Consider the following 26,063-nt stretch of genomic DNA (forward strand, 5'->3'; position numbering starts at 1 on the left):
TTGAGTTTTAATAAGGTTCCTCAGGGCATGGGCCACAGGATAGGCTGTCAGTACGGACAGTGGTTCCTCTCTTGACCTTTAACACATCTACAATACAGCTGCCCAAGGTGGGAGGCAGGTACTCTAATCTTGTCCTCATAGGTGAAGCTAAATCAGCACCCCTTCTCCCCCCATGCTGTATTCCACACATACTGAACAAGGCATGGGGTCCTCTGAGGTCTCAGGAATCTTCTGACTTTTTTGTCGTCCTGCCTGCCCTCTGGCCCTCATGAACAAAGCTTAAAACTAGGCCAGCCCACCATTCCAGCCTCACCATCAAGCCTGGTTCACGGTGTCCTGGATAGCCAACCCCATCAAGGTCCTTGAAGACCACGGCTGTTTCCTCTGCCCGGACAGCTCTTCCTACATATTCTGTCCCCTAAAGTGACTTCTGGTCTTTGGAGTCTGGCTGGTCATCACCATCCTGGCAGACGCACCACCCATCTCACCCCTGCCCTTCTTTTATTCTGAGGTGTCTCTCAGAGGGCTGCATGCAGAAGGCACTTAGTTCAATATCCACTCATTTATTTGTTCACCTCCTGCCCTGGGGCAGGTGGGCCTGCTGTGTGTGTGAGGAGGTAGGCGGCATAGAGACAGGCCACCTCCACCTTCTACCTGGACTCAGGCTTAGAGACAGAAGGGGCGGAAGGTGGTAGCCAGAGCCTGGGGTGGTGTCTGCTCCCTCATTACACTCGTAGCCGCCGGCGGGAGTGGAGGTAGGCTGCAGAAATGTCTCTGCTCTCCACGCAGGGCTGGAGTCCGGTGGACCAGAGAGGGCGAGCCCTACTGCTGCTTCCATTCATGTTAAGGGCTGAAGGCTGCCACCTGGGGTCGCAGTGCAGTCTGAGCCAGCCGAGACCAATCTGGGGCTTCAGACCGCATTTCCAGCCTGGGTCGCAGCGCTCCAGCTCCAGCACAGCGGGGAGCGCACGGGGGCGTGGCCCGCGGATGGACAGCGCTGGTCCCTTCTCTACCCCGTCCCTAAGGCGACACTGAAAGCGTCCTCTGGCACAGACATTCCTCGCTGCCCCCGCGCCAGAGCCTCTGAGACTTTAGTTCCGAGTCTGCTAGAACCGGAAGTGCAGCCTGGCAGCGGCGGCTGATCGCCATAGAAACACCGGAAACGTGCTCTGACCTAGCGCTCCCCAACTCCACAGCGCCTGCGGACTTGGGTTCCGCCAGCGTCGCAGCCCGAAAGTGCGGCCTTGTCGGTGGCGAGCGGGAGAAGACCACGTCCCGGCCTGGTGCCTGAGGAGGAGCCGGAGGTGGGGTCTTGCGGGCATCCCCCTGCTGCGGGGCCCACCGGCGGCGGGGCGTGCCAGGGGAGGGGTACCGGTGCTGGGCCTGGAGCGCACGCTGTGGACGTGAGGGGGCGCTGCAGGATGGGGGCATGGCTCTGGCAAGCGCGCGGAGGCGGGAAATACAGGCTGTCCCGGTCTGCAGCGGGTGCAGGCGGAGCGCATCAGAGAAGGGGCTCGCGGTTCAGGGGAGGGCGCGAGCAAGTGAGCAGAGTGTGAGAAGGGTGCTTGGATCAAAGTGTATGGGGTGGGCAAAGGCGTGGCAGCGCGAAGCGGCGCCATACCCGGAGGGTGGGCCTTTGTTCTGAAGCGCCAAGAAGGCCGTGCAGCTTCTGGACTGAATCAGAGACCGGGAGCAGGGCGGAGGTGGGTCGGAAAAGGCAGGCTTTAAAGCCGTCCGGGTTGATGCGCGGGTTTCCGCCCCAGTCGCCCAGGCACGGATTTGAAGTTCTTTAGATGGTGGGTGAATGAAGACGGGGAAAGGGCTGTGGTATAGATAACGGCACGTGCAAAGACTTGGCTTGTTTGAGGGATTGCCAAGAATTAATTCATCGCCATGGAGGGCTCTGAGCGCTGGAGGGTCCCTATCTGTCAGGTCTCAACAGGCTCCCTCTGGCTGTCGCAGGGAATAGACTGGGAGGCGGGGGAACACAAGGAGATGACTCCGTCAGCCTCGGCCAGCGCTCCCAGCGGTACCGGGGCAGTGGAGGTGTGCCAAGTGATCTGAGGGTGAGATGTGGAGCATGCGAGAAAGGGAGGTGCTTCCCGCATGAGAAAACGGGGGGGGGAGAGTAATGAGACACCATTAGACCCCAAAGGTTAAGAGAGGCTACACTCAAAAAAAAAAAAAAAAAAAAAGAGAGAGAGAGAGAGAGAGAGGCTACACTTTAGGGCTGTGTGACCCTGCCTGGTTGGTGGGGGAGTGGGTAAGTGTCAGGGTGTGTCCTGTGTCCTGACTGCCCTCCCCTAGATTGGAGGTGTGTGGGGCTCGGTGCTGGATGAGCCAGGTATCCCAACTTTGATAGAGGGAAGACTGAGTCCTCATGAGCATGGTGCCTGCTTGAGGGAGGAAGTAGCAGAGCTTCTTAGATTCCTGGGGTGCGGGGGGGGATCCCCTCCCCTTTCCGCTGAGGGTGATCAATGCTGGAATTAGGAGGCCAAAGTTTTCACAAGAATCATCCTGATCTGGAGACTGCTGCTGCTCCATCATTGCCCTCCCAATCATACACCGTGAACAGTCCACACAAGCCCCCTCTCTATGCCACACCCATACCTTGTGTCCTACAGGCCATATCAAGATTCCAAAAACACCAGGCTGCTGGAGGTTCTTCCCTATCTGCTATGCTGGGGTTGGCCAGAAACCATGTATTTTTCTCTTATAGGACACTTGCGAGGCTAATCCCCAACCTATTCTCAACCCTTCGTGACTATGCACACCCTGAATTGCTTAGTCCAGGAGTCATTTCATGCCACCTCAGCCCCTCGAAGACCTCTGTATACACTAGTTAACATAACCCAATTCTGAGCCAACAGACCTGGGTCTCCACTGGGCCTCGGATGCTGCAAGTTTGGGGGATGTGACAAAAGGAAATCAAAAAGAAGCCAGATGAGGAGGAGTCACAGCTAGCTGGGGTGGGGAGTGGGTAAAGTGTGCAGCCCATGGGGTATGGGGGCCCCTGCAGTCTTCACAGAGTTGCCCCTGGGAGGGGGACTTGGGGGAGGTTTATGGATTTGGAGTTAGGGGAAAGGGGGGCAATATAGGGGAAGCTGAGCCCTGGACCCTGCCCTGAGGAGTAAGCAAGACTTGAGAGGGAGGCAGATCTTTGATATTCCCAACCTTGTAACAGGTGTGCTGGGGGCTTCGGAGGTGGAGCTGCAGAGGTCCTGGAGATTGGGAGTGGGGGTTGAGGGGAGTCCTGGGTATGGGAACAGAACTGCAAGGGGCCTTTTGGGGATGGCTGAGGTTCCCAAAGCCTGGGGTTGTGATGTGCCCATGGGCCTTATCCTGTGATAAGGGCTCAAGGGACAATGGGGCAGGGTCCCCGGCTGACCTCCCCACATCCTCCTCATCCAGTGCAGATGGCGGCAGCAGAGGCGGTGCACCACATACACCTGCAGAATTTCTCCCGCTCGCTGCTCGAGACCCTCAACGGGCAGCGGTTGGGCGGTCACTTCTGCGACGTGACTGTGAGGATCCGCGAGGCTTCACTGCGTGCACACCGCTGTGTGTTGGCTGCTGGCTCGCCTTTCTTCCAGGACAAGCTGCTTCTCGGCCACTCCGAGATCCGCGTGCCACCGGTGGTGCCGGCGCAGACAGTGCGCCAGCTTGTCGAGTTCCTCTACAGCGGCTCACTTGTGGTGGCACAGGGCGAAGCACTGCAGGTGCTCACGGCCGCGTCGGTGCTGCGCATCCAGACAGTCATAGACGAGTGCACACAGATCATTGCCCGTGCCCGTGCCCCGGTCCCGGGGGCGCCTGCACCCCTGCCCACGCCCGTGCCCCCACCTCTTGCACCTGCGCAGCTACGACATCGCCTGCGCCACCTGCTTGCCGCGCGCCCTCCGGGCCACACCGGTGCTGCTCATAGCCGCAAGCAGCGCCAGCCGGCACGCCTGCAGCTGCCGGCGCCCACTGCGCCCACCAAGACAGAGGGGTCAGATGTCGACCCCTCCCTACCGGCAGCCCCAGATGATGGCGGTGATGGCGACGAGGAGACCGATGATGAAACCGACGGCGAGGACGGCGAAGGCGGCGGCCCAGGAGAGGGCCAGGCACCCCCTACCTTCCCCGACTGCGCCGCCGCCGGCTTCCTCACCGCCGCCCCTGCCAGCGCGTGCGAGGAGCCGCCTGCACCTGCTGGCCTCTCTGACTACGGCGGCGGCCCTGGGAGGGATTTCCTTAGGGGGGCTTCGGCGGCGGAAGATGTATTCCAGGAGAGCTACGTCCCTGCTTGGCAAGATGAGGATGGCACTGCCGCGGAAGCCTGTGCCACCGAGAACCCGGCTCCGCCTGACTGTGTCCTGTCTGGATCCCATGCCCCGGGCGTGAAGACCCCGGGGCCCCCAGTCTCGCTTTTCCCATTTCATCTGGGCGCTCCTGGGCCGCCTGCGCAACCTCCTCCCGCGCCCTCGGGGCCTGCTCCCGCCCTCCCCTCCGCCTTCTACCCGGCACTCCAGCCTGATGCGGCCCCCAGCGCACCTCCCGGGGAGGCTCCAGCCCCGCCCGCTGCTCCCGCTGCGGCCCCCTCGGCCACCCCTGCCCGACCCCCAGGTACGGCCGAGCCGCCTGCCTATGAGTGCAGTCACTGCCGCAAGACGTTCAGCTCGCGGAAAAACTACACCAAGCACATGTTCATCCACTCTGGTGAGCTGGGATGAGTCTCTGAGCCCCTTGGTCTTTGGAGATTCAAGCCTGAGGGAGAACTGGGCACTGGGCAAGTGGGGTGGACACACTCATGAGGTTCTGATGCTTTTCCCTGACCCTAGGGGAGCTTGGAAATTGAGCTCCAGATGTGGGCGGAGGGGAGTCCCTTTCACATAGAGAAGCAGGCACTCTTACCCATCCCCTACCTCCATTTATTGATGCTGGGGGAATTCTAAGGCAGGGTTAAGGAGCAGGAACTTGCCCAGAACTTTTGGAAAGCTGGCAGTGGAGGCTTTAGTCACCAGGATGGAGCTTGGGATGGTCAGGAGGGATGGAGTCTTGGCAGGGGTACATAGCCAGGTTGGGGAACAGTGCTTCAGGGAGCTTCCTGGTCTCCTGGCTATCAGTGGGTCCAGTGACTGGGACTAGATGTGAGGGAGGGTGAGTTCACTAGCCTAGGGAGAGTGTGCAGAGTCAGCAGAGAGGTAGCCTGATCAGGGGGTAGAGAAGGGAGATGGGGCTGCATTGTGGGAACCCTGAAGCTGCAGAAGGAGGAAGGTCCGTGAAGACCACAGAAAGGTGGCCTAAAACCTCAATGTGTCTGAGAGGCAGCTCTGCAGTGGCTGAGGGAGAGGTACAGAGTATGCTAGGGTGGTCCAGTGGAGATTGTGAAGCTAGGTGCTGAGATGGTGGCTGGCAGGTCCTGGGGGAGTTGCAGGATGTGTAGGATGCTCCCTAGGGGCTCAAGTGGAGGACAGGGGTATGGGATGTCAAAGACTGCTTTCAGGGCTGAACTGGATGCTGTTAGGAAAAGCAAAGATTTGGCTGGAAGTTCTGTGGGAGTGGAGTGGGGAGTTCTGCAGGGCCGGAAATTTGAGATTGCACTGTGAATGGTGGGATAGGCATCAATGTTCTGAGGTGGAGAGTGATGTGATTTACAGTTTAAAATCCCCACCTGGCTGTCTTGAGGATGAAGGAGAGAGGATACAGGCATAGGTGTTCAGCCTGTGGAGAGCTGCCAGGGGCCCCAAGGTAGTACCAGCCAAGATTTGCCAACTTTGTGTAGCCTTAGCCTGGTGCCAGGCCTTGCCCAGGCACTGCCCTGCAGTCCTCTGCCACTGAGATAGGTTTTTTGTTAATACCTGGTGACTCCAGGGGTCAATGCAGCCTGTGCTGTCACTCCAGGTGCATTATAGCTGCCAGCAGACAAAGGTTCTGGGCAACAGGGGCTTCCAGTGGGAAGAGGGCAAGTATGTCTCTGTCTCTTCCCATAAAAGAGTGCTGGGCTTTGCCAGACTGTCCCCAGAATGGTGGCCAGTGATCAGAGAATTCAGAACGTTCCATGGGCATAGCAGGAGTGGGGGGAAGGAAAGTCCGAGGAGGTGGGGGGAGAACTCTGGTCAGTCCTAATGGGCAATGATGTCCCAGGCCAGCAGGATTTCCATTTGGGAGAGTATCTGTTAGAGTTTGAGGCCCCTAACCATAGTATCCTGGTATGACAGTAAGGATCTGGGAAAAGGGCTCCCCGCTGAGCAAGGTGACATACTGGGTTATGTTAGAGGCGGACCCTGTTGGGCAGGAAGGTCCCGGAGTAAGGGGTGGTTCGGGAGGGGAGGGAGTGTCCCTAACAGACCGGGGGATTCTGGGTTGATGGGCAGTCAAGAAGGAGAGGGGAGTCATTGCCCAGCAAAGGCTCCTCAGGCCCCTTCCCAGCTGACGTACGTGCGCGGCATGCCCTGTCGCCCACAGGGGAGAAGCCCCACCAATGCGCCGTGTGTTGGCGATCTTTCTCGCTGCGCGACTACCTGTTGAAGCATATGGTCACGCACACAGGCGTGCGTGCCTTCCAGTGCGCTGTCTGCGCCAAGCGCTTCACGCAGAAGAGCTCTCTCAACGTGCACATGCGCACGCACCGGCCTGAGCGTGCGCCCTGTCCCGCCTGCGGCAAAGTCTTCTCACACCGCGCGCTGCTCGAGCGCCACCTGGCCGCGCACCCTGCGCCTTGATCCAGGTCTGGGCCTGGCTACACCCACCGCAGAATTGACCACGCCCCCGCGCTGTAGGCCACCCTCTTCTGTGTTAGGGGACCTCCCATGGAACTAGCCCACAACCACTGCGGGACCGGTAACATCCCTGCCGAGCCGGCTCATACCTGCCTAGACGCCTTGACCACATTCCCATCACCAAGCCATGCTTTCCTCGAAGTGCAGGCCTTCCCTCTGCTTCCACTCTTTTCTCCAGACCTGACCAGGGGTCCATCCCTTCATACTCCTCTCCTTCCTCATGGTTAGACCCTCCTGATGGTGGCAGCCTGGGGCTAGGGTTGGTCAGGGACCCGACCACCCCTGAGAACTGGATCATCACCAACCTAAACTCAGACTGGCTGCTCAGACCCTTGGGCCAGGCCCAAGATTTGTGGCTCTGACTCCTTGTGTGAGTGGGTGGATTCTGTAGCTGCTCCTCTGCCCCATGCCAAGCCGGGCATGATCCCTGGCTCCCCACCCTGAACTACCCCTCCCTCAATCTGGCATCTAGGGGGCTCAGGTGGGCCCATCATGGACTGGGACAGGGCCTTGGGACTCCCACTCTCTAATAAAGTACTGTGGGCCATGGGTTCCAAACCCAGAAGCTGTGAGCTCCCAGACCCACGCGTTTTTCACCATCACAGACTGGCTGTGCGTGTAGGGGCTCAATGTTTCCGTCCCTAGGCAGCTAACCTAATCTCCCAGGCTCCCCAGGCAGAGACAGGATGGCCTGCTTGGCCATCTCATACCTCTATTCTCTGGGAGGGAGTGGGATGCACATATGACTGGCACTTGACTCTTCTAGAGCCCTAGGTTCTGTGGGGAGAAGTACAGGCCAGCTTTGAGATGTGTCTGGAAGAGGGAAGCCATTTGTGGGAAAGATGCTGATTTTGAAGCTCCTTTCCCCGGATCTTCCTGACAGAATCTCAAGGCCCTTTGGGCTTTAGGCTTCCACTCCCCTATTCTGATGGGCATGGTGATTGAGTATCTTACTTTTGGGGAGAGTCCAAGGGAGTTTTGAGGCCAGGTTGCCATGTGGGGATCTGAGCCCCAGGATAACTACCCTGGCCAGAAGTTCTGAAGTGCAAGGGAGAGGGGGCAAAGAAGGAGCAGCAGCCAGGACTCTTGGGCTGCTAAGCAGGCAGCTGAAGATACTGATTCCTGGTAGCGAACCAGCGTCACAAGACCCCGCATCAGTTCAGCTGCCAGCCCAGAAAGCAGCCACTGTTCTGCTTCCAGAGCATTGGTGTTGTCTAACCTTGGGTGCCCTATCTTAAGGATTTGGAGCAGGTGGAGCAGAGTTTGAGCTGAAGACCTGTGGGCTCCTAGGTCAATGGCAGCACCTCTCTGATCTCCCCATCTGTGACTGTCTCCCAGAGGTGAGGGGGTAAGGCTTTCAGGTCAACCATGCATAGACTGCTCTGCCCAAGTTGGGGGTTGGGGAGGTTAGCCTCCTGAACCCAAGGGTAGTCTCCATGGATGCCAGGGGGAGAGGCAGACTCAAAACCCAGCACGTGGGTGGGGGTGGGGATATTAGAACTGAGCTTGAATTTAGGCACTGCATTTGTTCCCTAAAGTATTTACTGAGTGCCAGCCATGTACTTGGCTAGAGGTAGGCACAGTGAAGCAAACAGGTTGGGTTAAAAAGTGCTGGGGGTGGAGTCCTGAGGGCAGAAGCATTGCTGTCAACAGCTCCAAGGCTACCATGTTTGAAGGGTGGGGGGCGGGACTAAGGGGTCAAATATCTAGGCCAGGCAGTCCCTGGCAGAAGTTATTAGCACTCTGTAGACACTTCTCTGAGGAGGGTGCTGGTGCAATGGGCATCTGGCTGCGACTAGCCTTTGTACTGTTGCTGCTGCATGGCCTGCAGCAGCCTGCATGGCCTGCTGCTGTGGCCCTGGCACTGCGCTGGCTCCTGGGAGATTCTATCTTCTGTGTGCTGCTCGGCCTGGCCATACTGGTGCGGCCCTGGCTCTGTCCCTGGATGCCCCACTGGCTGAGTCTGGCAGCCGCGGCCCTCACGCTGACTTTGCTGCCTGCACGGTCACCTCCAGGGCTGCGCTGGCTGCCTGCAGATGTGGCCTATATCATCAGGATCCTCCACCTTGGCCTGCACATCAGAGCACGCATGAGCCACCAACCGCCCGACACTTTTGTGGATTCCTTTGAACGGCGAGCACGAGCACAGCCGGGCCATGCACCCTTGGTGTGGAAGGGGCCAGGGAGCCGCTCCTTCACTTTCAGGGAGCTGGACGACAGGGCATGCCAGGCTGTGTGGGCCCTGAAGGCTGAGCTGGGAGGCCTCACGGACTTGCTTGGCGGGGAGTCAGCTGCCCTCTTGGTGCTGGATTCCCAGACCATTCCAGCCTTGGGTTTGTGGCTGGGGCTGGCCAAGCTGGGCTGCCCGGTGGCCTGGATTAATCCGCATGCTCGGGGGGAACCTCTGGTGCACTCTGTGCTGAGCTCTGGGGCTCGGCTGCTGGTGGTGGATCCAGGTGAGGACCCCAGAGGCTAGTAGAAGACAGAGGAGTGAGGGAGCAAGGGACAGACGTGGAGGACTGCAGTTCACAGTGTCCTAGTAGGGGCTAGGCAAGGAGCTCCTTGCTTCCCACCTACTCTTACAGGCAATTAGAATCAAAATTTAATTGCTGGAAAGTAATTTTGAGGGCACCAGAGATTTTTCTTTACCTTGTTTGTTTCAATCCCCCTCCTTTTAAGATTTGTTTTAGACAGTGAGTGGGGTGGGGGGAGCAGAAGCAGAGGGAAAGAGAATCTTTGAGCAGTCTCCCCAATGAGCATGGAGTCCCATCCAGTGCTCACTGGGCTCAGTCTCAGCACTCTGAGACCATGACCTGAACTGAATCCAAGAGTTGGCTGCTTAACCAACTAAGCCACCCAGGCACCCCTGTTTCTTTTCTTTTTTTTTTTTTTTTAAAGATTTTATTCGTTTATTCATGAGAGGCAGGGACACAGGCAGAGGGAGAAGCAGGCTCCATGCAAGGAGCCCGACGTGGGACTCGATCCTGGGACTCCAGGATCATGCCCTGGGTTGAAGGCAGGTGCCAAACTGCCGAGCCACCCGGGGATCCCCGGCACCCCTCTTTCAATCCTTTTTGCCAACAAAACACAGGAATGTGTAAATTTTTCTCTGCTAGCTACTTCCTGTGTTGCTTGCAATAGGCTCTTCTCCCCTATCTTTGGGTCTCGGGGCTCCCCTCCTGACCTCAAATGTGGGCCTTTTCCCAATTTCTCTTCTGACCTATCCCTGCAGACCTCCAGGAGAACCTGGAAGAGGTCCTTCCCAAGCTGCAGGCAGAGAACATCCGATGCTTCTACCTCAGCCAGTCCTCCCCAACACCAGGAGTGGGGGCTCTGGGAGCAGCTCTTGATGTTGCACCCACTGACCCTGTGCCCACTGACCTACGTGCCGGGATCACACCACAAAGCCCTGCCCTGTTTATCTACACCTCAGGGACCACTGGTGAGGGTGCCCGCAGCCCTAGCCCTGACCTCTGAACTCTAATGCTGCCCTGACCCCAAGCTTGACATGTGCCTCAAACTTGACCTCTGAAACCCATCCTGCCCTATGATTGCAACACCTTGCCTGAACTCTGACCCCTAATGTGTTTTTACTGGTCAGTGCCAAATTCCTGCCTCTGCCCAGTAAACAGCCATTGAAACTCCCAACTGAGCTTTGGAATTTACCCTCTGCACTCCAAATCCAATTGTTCTTCCCTGAGCCCACCCACTAATGCCCGGACTTGATCACCTATTAAGAGCCCCAAGCCCTTCACTGCAGACCTGACCACGGAGACCCACTCCTATGTGCTGGCCCCCTCTTGTGCTGTCCTTTCACCACCCACCCTTCCCACTCCATTTCCCAGGGCTCCCAAAGCCGGCCATTGTCACACATGAGCGACTGCTGCAGATGTGCAAGATGCTGTCCCTGTGTGGGGGCACAGCTGATGACGTGGTCTACACAGTCTTGCCTCTGTACCATGTGACGGGGCTTATCCTTGGGGTCCTCAGCTGCCTGGAGCTCGGTAAGCCCTTTTTTGAAGACCCCTCCAATTCATGGGACCTCCAGACTCAACATCAGGGTGGGGCTTTCAGGGTGACAAGGCCCCACAAGTAATCCAATGCCAAGGTTGTTACCTTTGACAAGGGACACACAGAAGCAGGCCCCAGGGCTACTTGGGCAGAGACTTGGTTACTTAGAGTCCCTAAGGGCTTTGCTGTTGTCAGAAGGTGACAAGCTGATATGAGTGCTGGGATAGTCATTGAGGGTTAGGTGTTCACCAAGCATCCCACTGGGCTATTTTCCTGGACACCTGACTAGCAATTCAGACTGGGAAGGCTCCAGTATTTTCTTTTTGAGTTTTTGTGACAATTTTGAAATATATACACATTTCTAAATATTTCTACATGAATTTTCAGGTACCCACCACTTAGCTTCAGCCACCATCAGCATTTTGCTTTCAAACATACACAGTAGAGCAAAAGTAGAGAAAATGATTTGATGATGTCTCACATATCCTCATTCACCCTTGACAGTTGTTAACACATTGCCAATCTTATTTGATACGTATTCCCTTCTTTATTTCTGAATCATTTTAGAACAAATCCTAGATACTGTATCTTTTTGTAAGTATTTAGTATGTATCTCTAATGCATAAGGACTTAAGAACTGTCACAGTAGTGATACCACACCTGACAAAATTAATAGTAGCTCTAATACCATCTGATGCTACAGGTCATGCTTAAATTCCTCCGATTGTCAAATTGTTTTATTAAGGTTAAAGTCCTCTCACTGTACTTGCTTGTTTGGTCTCTGCTTCTCTTTCTCCTGCATTTCTTGTTACACTGTAATTTCCTCTAGAGATGTTGGATTCACTTCAATGTACTGTTGGCAAGAACCTTGGTGGGGTGTATTATACTTCCTTTAAAAAATTTTTTTTTATTTTTAAATATTCTTTTTTTTTATTTTTTTAATTTTTATTTATTTATGATAGTCACACACACAGAGAGAGAGAGGCAGAGACACAGGCAGAGGGAGAAGCAGGCTCCATGCACCGGGAGCCCGACGTGGGATTCGATCCTGGGTCTCCAGGATCACGCCCTGGGCCAAAGGCAGGCGCTAAACCGCGGCGCCACCCAGGGATCCCTAAATATTCTTTTTATAAAGATTTTATTTATTTGATGGGAGATCCCTGGGTGGCTCAGCTATTTAGCGCCTGTCTTCAACCCAGCGTGTGATCCTGGAGACCCGGGATTGAGTCCCGTTTTGGGCTCCCTGCATGGAGCCTGCTTCTCCCTCTGCCTGTGTCTCTGCCTCTCTCTCCCTCTCTCATGAATAAATAAATAAAATCTAAAAAAAAATAATAAACATTTTATTTGAGAAAGAGAGAGAGAGCACAAGCAGGGGGAAGGAGAGGGAGAAGCATACTTCCTGCTGAGCAGGGAGCCCAACTCAGACCTCAATCCCAGGATCTTGTGATCATGACCAGAGCCAAAGGCAGATGCTTAACCGACTGAGCCACCCAGGCATCCCTGCATTTTGATTTTCTAATACATCACACTGAAGGCAGCTCATAACTGTTCTTGTACTTTACAGAGGCTAAGATGAATTAGGGAGCTCTATGTATGTATGTACGTATGTATGTTTGTATAGTTGACATGTTATATTAGTTTCTGGTGTACAATGTAGTGTTTAGACAAATATATATTTGGGAGGTTTAATCGGAAAACTCCCTATCAATTCCCCCCCAGTTTTATTTATTTCTTTATTAAAGATTGTATTTATTTATTCATGAGAGACACAGAGAGAGAGAGAGGCAGAGAAACAGGCAAAGGGAGAAGCAGGCTCCATAGAGGAAGCCTGATGCGGGACTTGATCCCGGGGCCCCAGGATCACACCCTGAGCAGAAGGCAGGTGCTCAATCGCTGAGCCACCCAGGCATTACCCAGCCCCACCCCACCCCCGCACTGGTTTTACCAGCTCTTGAAGACCTTTCCTGAATCAGGCATTTCATTAGGGGTGGCAAACAAAATTGTCATTTCAAGGGCCAGCATCTATTTTCACAGAGAAGGCATTGTATTTTACCTCCTGACAAAAATATAGCCTCAAAGAAGACACAGACTTTCTACCTCACCAGGCACATGAGCAATTGTCCCTTTGAGTGAGGGGATGATAATATTTAGCTTGCAGGGCTTTGTCGAGGATTAGGGTTGAGGTAGGGAGAGTGCCTTTCATAAAGTCAGCTGCAGAGGAGGTGATCAGCTAAGAAAGGATCACTTTCCAGAGTGATAAGTAGTGGCCCGTAAAATTTCTTAATCCATGTGTCCATCCTTCAAAACAATTCTTCCACCAACTCACACATCCATCTACTAACCTACCTCCTCACCCACCCATCCATCTATGCCACCACCTATTCATCTGCCCAGCTAGACATTCATAAAACATTTATAATCATTAATGATTATTTAGCAGTACTCACTTTGTACAAAGCAGTGAGCTTGTTACATATTCTGAAGATAGGATTCAACCCCATACCCACCTATACCTTTCTCATGTGGGCACTCCTGGCTTAGTCAGTGACACACAGATGAACTCCAAACCCTGTGAGTCAGAGGGCCACAGCTGATCAAAACAACTTATCATAGTGACATGGAAGTATGACTTGAAACCCTTTCCTCTCCCCCTTCAGGAGCAACCTGTGTCCTGGCCCCCAAGTTCTCTGCTTCTCGCTTCTGGGATAACTGTCGGCAGCATGGTGTGACTGTGATCCTGTATGTGGGCGAGGTTCTACGGTACCTGTGTAACACTCCACAGGTGAGGTGCTAAGATTAGGGCTTCATGGTGATCACCTCAGGTATGAAATCCCAGATGTCATTTCAGGTGAAGGTTTCAGGTAGATTCAGGTACAGGACCTGACCAGGGTCCCTTAGGTAAAACACCCTAGGCAACATCCACAGATAATTTATCCCACACAGTTTCCAAACATGGCTACCTATGTATGATGATCATCAGTGCTACCTTGGGCAAATGACTTCACCTCTATCAGTCTCAATGTCCCCATTTGGAAAATTAGGATAATAAAGAGAGTATTTGTGAGTATAAAACATATGTAAAATGCCTAGAACAGAGGATGCCTCAGGGTAAACTCACTAGATGTGAACTTATACAGCAATGAGGTATGGATTCCAGGTAAAATGCTTCAGGTAACTACCTCCAGGTAAGACCCCCAGGTCTCTCCTCAAGTTGAAACTTTAAGTCACTCCCCAGTTTACCTCCAGGTAAATGCCCCCAAGTAACCCCTCCAGGTAACAGTTCCAGGTACTACCCCTATATAAGATCCCAGATATTTCCCCTAGGTAAGCCCCAGATAAGGCCTCAGTTGCCCCTAGGTATCCCTCCAGTTAAGGCTTCTAGGTAACTTCCCCTCAGGTAACTTCCATAAACAGACTCCAGATAACTACTCTCAAGTAAGAACCTTTGGTGGATTACTTAGGTATGGATGCCCCCCTCCCTATCACCTCCCAGGTAATTCCTCAGGTAAGGACTAAAAGCCCTCATAGGTAAGGGTTCTAGGGCATGCTCCTCTTCACCGTTCTTGGGATGTCTCTGCAGCGACCAGAGGACCGGACACATACAGTCCGCTTGGCAATGGGCAATGGACTTCGGGCAGATGTGTGGCAGTCCTTCCAGCAGCGCTTTGGCCCCATTCAGATCTTGGAAATCTACGGCTCCACGGAAGGCAATATTGGCTTCATCAACTATCCAGGGCGCTGTGGGGCCCTGGGCAAGATGAGCTGCTTCCTTCGAGTGAGTGGGTTGAGTGGGGCAGTGGCCCTGATTAAGACTGAGCTCACAGGGCCTCTACTGACACTTTCCCACCCTCCACTCAGATGCTGTCCCCCTTTGAGCTTGTACAGTTTGACACGGACGCGGAGGAGCCTGTCAGGGACAATCGGGGATTCTGCGTCCCTGTGGGGCCAGGTACAAGGGTCGGGGAAACCTTCCCTGGGTGTGGGAAGGGCAGGGGACCATCTGCTCCTTCGCTGGAACAGGCTGCCCAAAGCCTTGAGGTCAGTGCCCTGTGGTGGTGTCTGCTGCCCTCACCTGGACCCTGTTCTCAGCTTGTCTGACCACTGCCTGGGACCCTCTGTCTCTCATCTTCTCAGCTCTGCTTGGATCCCCTGCCTCAATCTCTTGTTCTGCTAGGTCTCTGGGTCTCTATTTGTGGTAGTTATATCCTCCCAGGCATCAATCTCTTGTCCAGTACCTTCTCCTAGGGTCTTTTCTCCTGGCGTTTTTCGTGGTCTTGGCCATATCACTTTCTTCCCACCACCATCTGTCTCTGTCCTTTGTGCATCCCTTGTTATCCTTTTTCTATTTCTAGTGGGCTCCCCAATGTCTCCTGTCCCCCAGTCTCTGTATCTCACTCTTCCCATCTTTATCTCTAGGTCTCTCTCTGTCTCTTCTTTGGCAGTTTTGGTTTGAAGAGTTGGTCCACCACGGTTGGAAACCTCTGGCAGGGGGCTGATGGGTTGTGCAGTTCTTGGCCATGGTTAATGCCCTAATTCCAACTCCTACCCCTAGGGGAGGCAGGGCTCCTGTTGACCCAGGTTTTGCGCCACCAGCCTTTCCTGGGCTACCGCGGGGCACGAGAACTGTCGGAACGAAAGTTGGTGCGGGATGTGCGGCGCAAGGGCGACGTTTACTTCAACACCGGCGACGTGTTGGCCATGGATGAAGAAGGCTTCCTTTACTTTCGCGACCGCCTTGGGGACACCTTCCGGTCAGGTCCTGGGCGGGTGGCCGGGGCTTCCTGGACCTTTGAGGGAGGAGGGCTGAAGAAGTGGGACTTCCAGGCCCAAGGGGCGTCGCTTCTCGATCCCGAAGGGGCCGAAATTGGGCAGAACCAGTGATCAGATCTCATAGGAAGAGGGGCTTGGTGGTTGGTGGGCAAGAGGGGCCTCCCCTTAGCCAAGGTTGTGCTCGCTAGCAGTGGATTCAACCCCACAGATGGAAAGGTGAGAACGTGTCCACGCGGGAGGTAGAGAGCGTTTTGTCACTGGTGGACTTCCTGCAGGAGGTGAACGTCTATGGTGTGTCAGTACCAGGTGTGGAGGATTTGCTTCATTTTAAACAGCCTTGTGGGCAGAGTAGTGTTATCCAGATATTACAGGTGGGGGGAGCTGCTGGGGCACAGCCAGTGAGCAGTGATGGGCCAAGTGAGAGGGTCGGCCATGGGCACTGTGAGGTGAATGAGCTGAGTGACTGTTGTGCTTCCCAGGTTGTGAGGGCAAGGTGGGCATGGCTGCGGTGCAGCTGGCCCCCGGCCAGACTTTTGATGGTCAGAGGATGTACCAGCATGTCCGCACTTGGCTCCCTGCCTATGCTGCACCCCATTTCATCCGCATCCAGGTGAGCTCAGGGTGACAGAAGTAGGTGGATGGGAGGTCTTGGACAGGGGCCCACAGTCGAGATTATGCTTATTACCCCTGCAGGACACTCTAGCGATCACAAGCACATTCAAACTGGTGAAGTCCCGCTTGGTGCGTGAGGGCTTCAATGTAGGCGTAATTACTGACCCCTTGTTCGTGTTGGACAACCAAGCCAAGGCCTTCCGGCCCCTGACAGTGGACATGTACCAGGCTGTGTGCAATGGAACCTGGAGACTCTGACCATCTGGCCAGTCCACAAGACATCTGAAGTGGTAGTGCCCAATGCTGACTACCACTCCCATTGTGCAGGGTCACCTTCCCCTCAAACCTGGTAAAGGTCATCATGAATCCCAGCCTGGCCATAACCCCAGCTCCAGAGTGAGATGATGCTAGGCCCAGTAGTGGAGTGAGAATAAACTTGGATGTGTACACAGATATCTATGTGTACAGGGGCCAAGGGCAGACAGCCCCAAGATTGGTCACTTTGGCATAAAGATCATTTTGTGTTAAAAGCATTAAAACCTGAGCAAATTCAGAAGCTTTCTCTCCCAAAAATAACTATGTTGATAGGAATCTAGCAAGGGCTCTTTGATCACATTCTTGTCTTGTTTCTGAATGGCCCAAAGACCATTTGTTTACCGAGTATTTACTCTTTCATCTTCCTTTAAATTGCATTCTTTCCTATAAAATTCCTAGACCTCTCTCAGTTCAGTATATGTATGCCTTATTTTGCCTGTCTTTAGAATTTTATGGTTGTATGCATTCCTCATCTGAACCAAATTAAATTTGATATTCTCCTGTTAACATGTCTCATGTCAATTTCATTCTTATTGAAGCTAGAAAGACCTTGAAGGGCAGAAGAAATTCTTCCCCAACAGCAGAGAGAGGTACAAGCAAGGAATTCAGGACCTAGCTTACTTCACCCTCCACACACACACACACACACACACACACACACACACACACACACAGCTTCCCCACCAAGGATCTTGACAAGCCTCAGGGAATGGCCTGTCTGAGCAAGACCACCAGTGTTGGAGGTTATAGCAGCCTTGAAGCCATTCCAAGATTCAGAGATGAGGTTCAATCTATCTATAGGTCTTTTTGTGTCCTCTGATGGGCTGGCCCCAAGTCAGCAGATGTGGATATGGTCTGGAGTATGTAAGGGGAAGTGCTATCATGGTGAGACAAGGACATGGGGCTAAGGAACTAGAGAAAAGATGTCCTTGTCAGAATGAACCTGCAAAAGCCCTGATGCAAGTCCTGAGGCAAGGGGGTGTGGAGATCAGAGCCCTCTGGAAGATGAAATCCAGTCTTAGGGGCCAGAAGAGCCCTCCAGGCATTGTGAGAACTGTAGGAAGGAGCATGCTTTTGCTGGTTTCAGAAAAGTGTAGTACATGTTCTGTCAGAAGCTTTAAATGTTACTTGATTGTTATGGAACTCTAGACTGTGGGCCAAGGAAACAAAGAGGTGGAGTCATGAGTAGCAAAACGTTATGGAAGCATAATCCTGTCTCAGGGACCGGAACTACTTCTTTGGGAATTAGGATAAATGCAGATAAGAATTTGAGGGCAATGAACCTCTAGGGAGTGAAATCCACCCCATGTCAGGGGCTTTAGGTGCTGCCCAGGCATCTTAAGAGCTGTACACCAAGGAAAGGGGAATACCACATTAATCCTCAGCGAAGGGCACCTGGGCGGCTCAGTGGTCTGTCTTTATCTCAGGTCGTGATCACTGGGTCCTGGGATCAAGTCCCACATCAGGCTCCCTGCAGGGAGCCTGCTTCTCCTTCTGCCTAGGTCTCTGCCCCTCTCATGAATAAACAAAATCTCAAAAAAAAAAAAATCCTCAGTGAAGAGGTCTGTGCTCTATGGCAGAAATCACTGCTTGCTTGCCCGCCTGCCTGCTACAGATGTTGTAGGCCGCGGCACCTGTGATATGAAGATTGGGATTGTAGGCCTGGAGAGCTCGGATACTGGTAATGACACCTGGGTCACTGTGGGAGCTGTTAGGTAGAGGGTAGGGGTCGCAAAGAACTCTGTGGTGTGTAACTCAAAGAGACTCAGGGTAGAGGCTGCTGGTTTTCAAGCCCTCTGGAGCTCTGAAGCATAAGCCTGCAGGGACCACCCTCCACTTCCCCCAGTGGCAACTTTGTATGTGGCTCTCACTAAATCAGTGAAGGTTCACCCATTCCCATCCAATCCTAGCTTCAGAATGCCATTGCCTGACACCTCTTACTCCATCCTTAATACTTGTAGGTTTATATTCTAAACACACTCCTCCATAAAGTTTCATTAGGTTTCTGAACCAAGTGAGGTGTGTGTTAAGTCCATCTTGATCCAGGAACCCAGGGAAACTTACATGCATAGCCTGCTCAGGGTTAACACCAGAACAATCAGCCCAGCATGATAGGACCCAGCATGACCACAGAAGACTGGAGGAGGGCAACGTAAAGGCCAAAACATGGATGAAGGCAGGTGACTATAATAGTTGCTGATCAAGGTGAGAGCCACTGAAGTCCTGGGTATTGGGAGCAGTGGTTTCAGATGGAGGAAGTGAGAGATAGCAGGATGCCTCACACATAGGGAGATGGGAGGGTCGAAGGGTCAGGAGGGCTCAGGTTGGCAACTGGACTCCAGGAGCTTCAGTTGAAGATGAAGAAAAGGTTGAATATAATTTGCTGAGTACCCACTTGGTGTTTGACAGATGCCTTTTATCCCAAATCCCATGGATTCCCCAGAGGTCTCCGAACAGAGTGTGGAGTGAGGCTGTGGCCTAATCAAGTCACCCTCCTGAAAGTGAATCTGGGGGAAATGGAGTAGGAACAAGGTCAGAGCAGAGGAGTCCAGGAGGGGTGGACAGTGGTTCAAGGTCCTGCACCATACCAGAAGTTCTGGAACTATACTCCAACGATCTTGGTGACCCAGTTCCCTGCAAGACATCTCTCACTGCTGCCACATCTCCCCTCATTATAGGACTTACGAGGTTCCAGAGATGGAAGATAAGTCTGAACGTGCTGGCAGGTAGATGCGAGGGGGAGAGGGGGGAGACACATCATTTCTGTGTTCATTTTGTGTGACAGGAGGCTGCGAACCTTGGAGGTGATGGGACTAGGGTACCCCCTTATCTCAGGCTGCCGAGCCTGGATCTACAAAGACTCATCTTATAGTAGAACGGAGACTTGGAAAAAAATTATTAAAAAAAAAAAAAAAAAAAAAAAACAGAGACTTGGGCAACTTCATGATGTCTAACATAGCCCAAGTCTCTTCGCAGACTCCCATGAACTTTTGGCTGTCATTACATAAACGTCCCAGACCCTTATTTGGGGAACAGGCAAGCTGTGTAGCTAACCTTTAGACCCTCAAAAGGACCTGGTTGAAGCAAAACTTCACAGCTCTGTGAAGACTGTGTTGTTAAACACTCCCGAACCATAATCTGGACGTTGGGAGGGGAGGCCAGGCTGTGCATTTCCATAGTGTTGTGCAAAGATTTGCACAATATACGTCCATTCCAACTTCTACTTTTGGGTCTTTTCTTTTTTGTTCCCAAGAGTCCACTAACATCCCTGGGAGTAAAGCCTCAGGTCACAATGGATGCTGGTCCGCTGAGAGCCACAGGGAGAAACCTGTGCCCCACCCCACCCATCAGACTCAGTGTCCCAGCCATGTGGAGGTGTCCCACGATGGGAGGGTGCACACACATGGCCTTAGGGAACGGCAAATCCCCTTTCCACTTGAGGCAAGAGAACAGGTGGACACCTGTCCACCAGACTCTGCAGAAACAAGTAGTCCCATCTGGTCTCCCCCAAACCTGTTATGATCACCTCTTCTCAGGGCAGTGGGGATATAAAGGCTCCTGTAAGGGAGCCTTTGGTAACAAGAGGATGTGGCTAATCCTGAGGCTTGGATGAGAAACTGAATGGAAGAGCATGGCTGAAGAGCCATCATTCTTGATGCTGGTCTCCCTCTCTCCAACCCAGGGCCCTCTACCTCTACTTGCTCCACCGTCTGTGGGAGTTCTAGGTGCAGGTAGCCAGGCCTGGCATCACCCAGCTCTCACACTGGCAGACTAGAGCATGGGTGCCAGAGCATGGGGGCAGAGTGCTGAGCTCGGGATGCTGAGCCTATGGCCAGGAGCCATGTCCTGGCTCTGCTGTGTGCAACTCACATCCCCTCTCTCTGCCTCAGTTTCCTCATCTGAGAAATGGGGTACCAACCACAGCAGCCACCTCACAGGGGTGGCAAGGGGCACATGTTGGCCCTTATCAAGATCCTGCCTATCAGGGTCCTGCAGATACCCTCGGTAGGCCTGAATCTCTCTCTCCCTCCCTCCTTCCCATTCTTTTCCAGAGGTGGAAGCTGAGACTTAGAGCCCAAGGCCAACACCAGACAGCACATGACCTCCTACCCCCTGGGTCTGCTCACAGGAGGCCTTGGATGAAATGAGGTCTTGAAGGAACATCCTGAGGGTCAGCCTGGCAGTCATTGCTGTAGACGTGGGAACCTTCTAGGACCACCTCCCCAGCACTCCAACCCTCCTCCTCCTCACCTGACTACCCAGGTCATAATAGGCATGAAACAGCACTCTGCCAGGTCTCTGCCCTACCAAAGTCCCAGCATCCACACAGCCCCGATATTTCTGCAGCCTGACCGTTGGGATGACCTGTGGCTGAAATGGCAAACATCATCACCATGTGCAGATGGAACCACAGTACAAGGCCATGTCTTCCCCAAAATGTGGATGTGTGGGCGACACAGGTGTTTAGACAACCAGCTGTGAACTCAGGCTTCAGCAGGCTTTGAAACTGTGGCTGGACCTGAAGTGGGAATGGGCCCAGCTTCCCTCCCCAGTGAACCCTCTGATGATGCTCCCAAAGAAGGCCTGGCCTGGGGGCACAGGCCTGTCCCACGCCGCGGTTTCCGCACAGGTTTCTCTCCTGTGTGGATCCTCTGGTGGTGGAAGAGGGCTGGGCGCTCTCGGAAGGCACGGCCGCAATGTGTGCATACAAAGGGCTTCTCACCCGTGTGGATGCGTCGGTGGCTGAGCAACACTGCGCCCTTGGCAAAAGCCTTCCCGCAGTCCCCACAGCGGAAGGGCCGCTCACCCGTGTGCAGTAGCTGATGCTGCGTGAGGTTAGAGCTGTGACTGAAGGCACGGCCACATTCTGCACAGGCAAAGGGCTTTTCGCCTGTGTGCACACGCTGGTGATTAGACAGCGAGGAACCCTGGCTGAAGGCAGCACCGCAAAGAGCACAGGTATAAGGCTTCTCACCCGTGTGCATGCGCTCATGCTGGATCAGGTGTGAGTTGCGGCAGAAGCGGCGGCCACACTGGGCACACGCATAGGGCCGCCCACCTGCGTGGATTTTGCGGTGCTGGCTGAGGTTGGACCCATGGCTGAAGGCCTTGCCACACTCGCTGCAGCGGAAAGACTTCTCAGCTGTGTGTATGCGCTGGTGTCTCACCAGGGAGGAGCTATGCCTGAAGGCCTTGCCACAGGCTGGGCATGCATAGGGTGTCTCACCACTGTGGATGCGCTGGTGCTGCGTCAGGTGTGATGTCTGGCTAAAGGCCTTGCCACACTGAGCACATTCATATGGCCGCTCCCCAGTGTGGGTGCGCAGGTGCTTGAGCAGGTCGGAGCTCTTCACGAACACTTTGTTGCATGCCCTGCATTCGAAGGGCTTCTCCCCTGAAAGGAGGCCAGTGCCTGTGTGGAGGGCCTTGCCCAGCTGATGCCAGGTCGGGGGCTCCTGGCCAGCAGGGAGTCCATGAGGCTTGTGGCTAGCTGTACCCTTACCACCTTGCCCAGAGGTGAGACCAGCCTCAAATTCTGGAATTTTGGGGAAGGCTCTCCCAGGGGCCTCCCGCCCATATGGCTTCTGACCCCCACATGCCCTCAGCTGCTTGCCTGGCACGGGGCGGTTCATAAGGGCCTTCTCCCTGGGTGAGCTGTCCTCAGCCATCCTCAGTGGAGAGGTCAGCCTGAGGCTGACACTGGCCTCCCCACTGCCAGGACCTAGCAGGAGCCGTTCCCAATAGATTACAGACACCCCTGTGGGTTTTTTCTCCTGAGAAGGGGAGATGCCCTGCCAGTCCTCCAGGCTTTTCCCACGATCACACATGCCAGTGAAGGGAAGGACCCTTGTAGGCGCTGGACGGGAGCCATCATGGAGGGCCCCTGGCAGCGCTGCTTCTCCAGGAACCACCCTGTCGTATGCCAGATGACGGGAACCTGAAGGCACAGAAATGGTGGATCCTGGGTCATCCTGGCCAGAGGGGATGGTTGGGGCATGCCTAGTGGTCAGGCAAAGGAATGCTAAGGACTGGGTGTGCAAGCTGGGGAGAAACGCAGTGGCCAGATACCAGTGTATGTACTTCACTTCTGTCCCAGGGGACTCAAGCCTGCTTTTGTTCCTTACACAGATAGCTACCTGATGCTACAGGCCCTACTCTCAAACCCTGTCCCTGCCTGTGCCGCCGCCACGCACCCCCCCTCCACCACCACCACTGCCTCTCCCATAGTGTGGCCAGTGCCATGAGTGTGGGTCACAGACTGTCCTGGTAAAGGCTGTGGCCCACTGCCTGGCATGGGGTACCCTGGGATCTCCCCCTTGATGGGCAAGCCAAGGCCAGAGCCTCCAGGAGTGGCTGATGGTATAAGGAGGACGGGAGGGAGTCAGGCAGGAGGTGGGAGATGAGAGCCTCCAGGAAGGCAGGGAAAGGGGACAGAAGCGTGGCGGCAGATAGGCCCAAGCTCACTCCCTCTGAGTCCCCACTCACCAGGGCTGGCCTTCCTCTGAGCATTCCTGGCTGGCATCACATCTGTCTCACTGAGAACCCAGGGCTCCTCGCCACGCTCAAGCTGCATGACTACCCGGGGTCGTGACGCAGAGAGCCCTGTAAGAAAAGACAAGCAAGTGAGGGGCTAGGCCCAGCTCAGGACAACCTACCGCCCAACAGATGGCAGAAGTCAGGGCTTTACGGGGTATAGATGGTGTCATCTGTGCAACCAAGAAAACCACACCACATGGCAAGACTCACAGGAAGAGTTCAATGGTCCCTGTGAGGAGAACCGTGTTGGCAGCACCAGATGAAAGGGGCCGAGCCTGGACACAGAGGCGCCACAGCGGCACAGGGACACTCAGCCAGCTGGTATGAGGCTGCTCATAGGCCAACAGGAGATAAGGGGTTAGTGCTGGCAACAACAGAGCTTCCCATGGAAAACCCAGGGCCTTACCCAGTGAAGCCACAAGTGCGAAGTTCTCTAGCATCACGTGGCAGTACAAGGCCCTCTGGGCTGCATCCAGGAGCTCCCATTCCTCCTGGGAGAAGTACACGGCCACATCCTCAAAGGCCATCAGGCTCTACAACAGTGGGCAGGGGAGGATGGACACGATCTAAGCTATGGCTGATGACGACCCAGGACCCACCTCCCTGTCCCAAGGGCTATCTTTCCCAATATCCCTCAGAGGCTTACCTTGCTCCCCCTCACCCTCCTCTCCCCAGGCTCTGCAACTCTGCAGATGCAACTTCCCTCCTCTTTCCTAAACCCTACCTGTCTAGGGCACAGATGCCTTCTCGGCCTCCTGACTGGCCACTTACACAAGGTAAGCAGAGCTAGCTCTCGGCCTTCAGATGGCTACCACCCCAAAGGCAGGCCCAAGTGCACACTCATGCTCCAGCCTTTGCACAGACTGACCTCCCCAGACATACCCTTAACTGTTCCTGGAATTAGCAATTGTACAAGTTCCAGCTATGGACCCTGCAGGACATGCCCATGCTCGTAGGGATGCCCCCTTCTGCTGAACTTGCCTGACATCCCAAGACTGCTCCTTCAGCATGAACGACTGGCCGGCAGATCCCCTCCAGTCACTACAGGAGGGGCCCCAAGGATCTGGTGGGCACACAGGAAGCCGGTTCCACCCTCCCTCCAAACTATGGTCCCTCCCCCATTTCCTTGGCCAAAACCCTGCCTCCAGCCACTAGCCAAGCTCCACCCCTCTATCCCCCACCAAGAGCCCCAGGGGCTACCAGCCTTTCTTCATCTCCCTGGAGTGCTACCCATCCCTGGCCGCATCCACGAGATTCCTTCCTAAGTTTGATTCCCAGGCCTTGCCTTGGCTCAGAATGTCAGGCCCCTATCCTTAGACATCTGCAATTCCCGGTCCACACCATACCTCCACCCTGGGACATCACAGACTCCCTGATCTTACTCCGCAGCCTGCTTTCCCTTCAAATTCCTGTTCCTGTCTAAAGCACCTCCGTTCCTCTGGGTGCTCAGGCCAAAAAACTTGGGACTGTGCTCTACTAGGGCCACTGGCTCACACGCCACACCTGAGACCTCAGACCCACGGGAATCCAACCCCTTTTCCGTCTCCGCTGGCCCAGCGTGCCTGCAGCAGGTGCCGTCTTCGGCTACCCGGACTGTGGCAGTGCCTGCTCCGTGCACACGGCCACCCCCGCTCTGCGTCATTTCTCCGCCAAGGAAACGGTGGGATACTTTAAAAATCCTAACTTAAAGCATGTCCTGGCTCTGTTCGATTCCTCCCCGGGCCCCGACGTAACTCCTCAGCCTGCTATTTCTCTTCCTTGCTCACGTCTGGAAGCTCAGTTCCCGAAGCACCTAGGCTCAGTCTCCCCTCCCAGCTTTTGCACGCGTGGGACCCTCTGCTGGGAACTTCCGTCTACACCTCACTCCTTTGGCTGCCAGAAGTGGGGATCTCGCACGTGCACGCTCCACTGGCCTGAGCCCCCGGGCCTAGGACGGACCGGGAGGGGAGACAAAACGTCCAAGTAAAGTCCCTCCCTGAGTCGAGGCTCGGGTGCCTCGAGGAGGAAGCGGGCGGTTGGTGGTCTCACGCTTCCTCTACTCACCTGTGCGGGCTCTGTCAGCGCCGCGGTCGCCATCAGAACCCTTGCTTGAGGACGCGCAGAAAGCGACGCACAACGCGACGTCCCGGCTCCAGGCCTCAGTCTTCCCGTCGTTCGAGGGCACAGACGCCCAGGACGCCGCCGCCCCTGCCGCCCGGGGGTCGGAGAACACGTGACTCTGGGCACCGCCCCACAGCCTTGCGGGGCGTCCCAGGCTACACCCGGAGAAACCCAGGCTCGGGGGACGCGACCGTCGCCCACGATCACGGCGTGCGCGTTGCGGCCCTCCGCTCGCGCCTTCCTCGCAGCCCTCGCCCTGGGTCTCCAAGCCTCTGGAAAACCGGCCCGGGCCGGTCGCGCCTCAGTCCCCGACACCGGTGTGGCCCCACGCCCGGCAGCAAAGTGACAGCCCCCGGACGCCGGAAGTCCAGCCTCCGCAAGCCGTCATTGGCCCCATGAGCGCTGCGGACGCACGCGCGGCGCCTTCTGGGAAGCGTAGTTTCCGCCGGCTCGGCGGCCAGTCGGGCGGTATCCTTGCCCACGCCTCTGGAGACCGTCAGGCATCTCCGCGCAGCGCTCTGGGAGATGGGTTCCCGCAGGCACGACCCTGCTTCCGTGGGCCCACGCGCGTGAGGTGGGGAGTCGCCCGGCTGGGGGGCCTGCGCTCGGGGTCCTGGGATCCCGGCGTGCACCCAAGCGGCCGCCGACACTAAATGCTGGACGCGCAGAAGCGGAAACTGCTGAGGTCCCGGGAGGCGACCCCAGCCTGGGGCTTTAAGGACAAAGCCCAGTGTCGTTGCGGGCGGGGTGTGTGCGTGTGCGAGCGTTGGCGCTTTGGCAGCGAGCCTGGCAGTGCCCACCCCGGCGCTGCCTCTGGAGGCCTGGGCTCGGGTTTGGCCTCTCTGTGTCCTGTGAAGGGTTAATATCACTTTTGCAGCCTCTACCCCAAGGGCTGCAAGCCCCCAGCCTAAATTTTTCTTGAGTTTGAATTGTTCTCTGAGACGTCCCTAACCC

At 55.1% G+C, this 26,063-nt stretch overlaps 3 protein-coding genes across 11 annotated transcripts in view; 2 read left to right on the top strand and 1 right to left on the bottom strand.

The window, feature by feature from the left end:
• On the top strand, nt 1-7,363 carry ZBTB45 (zinc finger and BTB domain containing 45). 9 transcript variants are annotated; one of them, XM_038527505.1, is made up of 4 exons: nt 1-1,304; nt 1,933-2,066; nt 3,412-4,701; nt 6,451-7,363. In XM_038527505.1, exons 3-4 carry the CDS (start codon nt 3,417-3,419, stop codon nt 6,705-6,707), a joined length of 1,542 nt encoding a protein of 513 aa, XP_038383433.1. In that variant the 5' UTR covers nt 1-1,304; nt 1,933-2,066; nt 3,412-3,416; the 3' UTR covers nt 6,708-7,363. The 9 variants fall into 9 exon arrangements, with proteins under 9 accessions (XP_038383433.1, XP_038383431.1, XP_038383432.1 ...); XM_038527503.1 differs by having other exon boundaries at nt 1,963-2,066; XM_038527504.1 differs by having other exon boundaries at nt 1,963-2,066; nt 3,417-4,701.
• A 1,118-nt stretch (nt 7,364-8,481) lies between these two features.
• On the top strand, nt 8,482-16,979 carry SLC27A5 (solute carrier family 27 member 5). Its single transcript, XM_038527464.1, has 10 exons — nt 8,482-9,220; nt 9,997-10,206; nt 10,610-10,768; nt 13,433-13,557; nt 14,356-14,550; nt 14,634-14,724; nt 15,328-15,526; nt 15,754-15,851; nt 16,025-16,155; nt 16,239-16,979. The coding sequence occupies exons 1-10, from the start codon at nt 8,542-8,544 to the stop codon at nt 16,413-16,415; spliced, it is 2,064 nt and encodes a 687-aa protein (XP_038383392.1). The 5' UTR covers nt 8,482-8,541; the 3' UTR covers nt 16,416-16,979.
• Nucleotides 16,980-18,873: 1,894 nt separating this feature from the next.
• LOC484224 (zinc finger protein 324A) overlaps nt 18,874-26,063 on the bottom strand; it is a 29,180-nt gene continuing 21,990 nt past the window's right edge. Inside the window, exons 8-11 of the mRNA XM_038525516.1 lie at nt 25,053-25,490; nt 23,416-23,542; nt 22,959-23,075; nt 18,874-22,410 (exon numbers count right to left, since the gene is read on the bottom strand). Coding sequence (XP_038381444.1) covers nt 20,957-22,410; nt 22,959-23,075; nt 23,416-23,542; nt 25,053-25,490 — 2,136 coding nt within the window. The 3' untranslated portion in view covers nt 18,874-20,956. The remainder of the gene's footprint in view (nt 22,411-22,958; nt 23,076-23,415; nt 23,543-25,052; nt 25,491-26,063) is intronic.

This window comes from Canis lupus, chromosome 1 (assembly GCF_011100685.1).
Source record: "Canis lupus familiaris isolate Mischka breed German Shepherd chromosome 1, alternate assembly UU_Cfam_GSD_1.0, whole genome shotgun sequence".
Taxonomy (NCBI): Eukaryota; Metazoa; Chordata; class Mammalia; order Carnivora; family Canidae; genus Canis; species Canis lupus.

Bases quoted from the DNA above. Each gene is read 5' to 3' on its own strand.
- ZBTB45 (XM_038527499.1), top strand. From the start codon at position 1,430: ATGGCTCTGGCAAGCGCGCGGAGGCGGGAAATACAGGCTGTCCCGGTC. The intron at 2,067-3,416 runs GTGAGATGTGGA...CATCCAGTGCAG, and splicing joins GTGTGCCAAGTGATCTGAGG to ATGGCGGCAGCAGAGGCGGT. The intron at 4,702-6,450 runs GTGAGCTGGGAT...TGTCGCCCACAG, and splicing joins GCACATGTTCATCCACTCTG to GGGAGAAGCCCCACCAATGC.
- SLC27A5 (XM_038527464.1), top strand. From the start codon at position 8,542: ATGGGCATCTGGCTGCGACTAGCCTTTGTACTGTTGCTGCTGCATGGC. The intron at 10,207-10,609 runs GTGAGGGTGCCC...TCCATTTCCCAG, and splicing joins CTACACCTCAGGGACCACTG to GGCTCCCAAAGCCGGCCATT. The intron at 15,527-15,753 runs GTCAGGTCCTGG...TCAACCCCACAG, and splicing joins CGCCTTGGGGACACCTTCCG to ATGGAAAGGTGAGAACGTGT.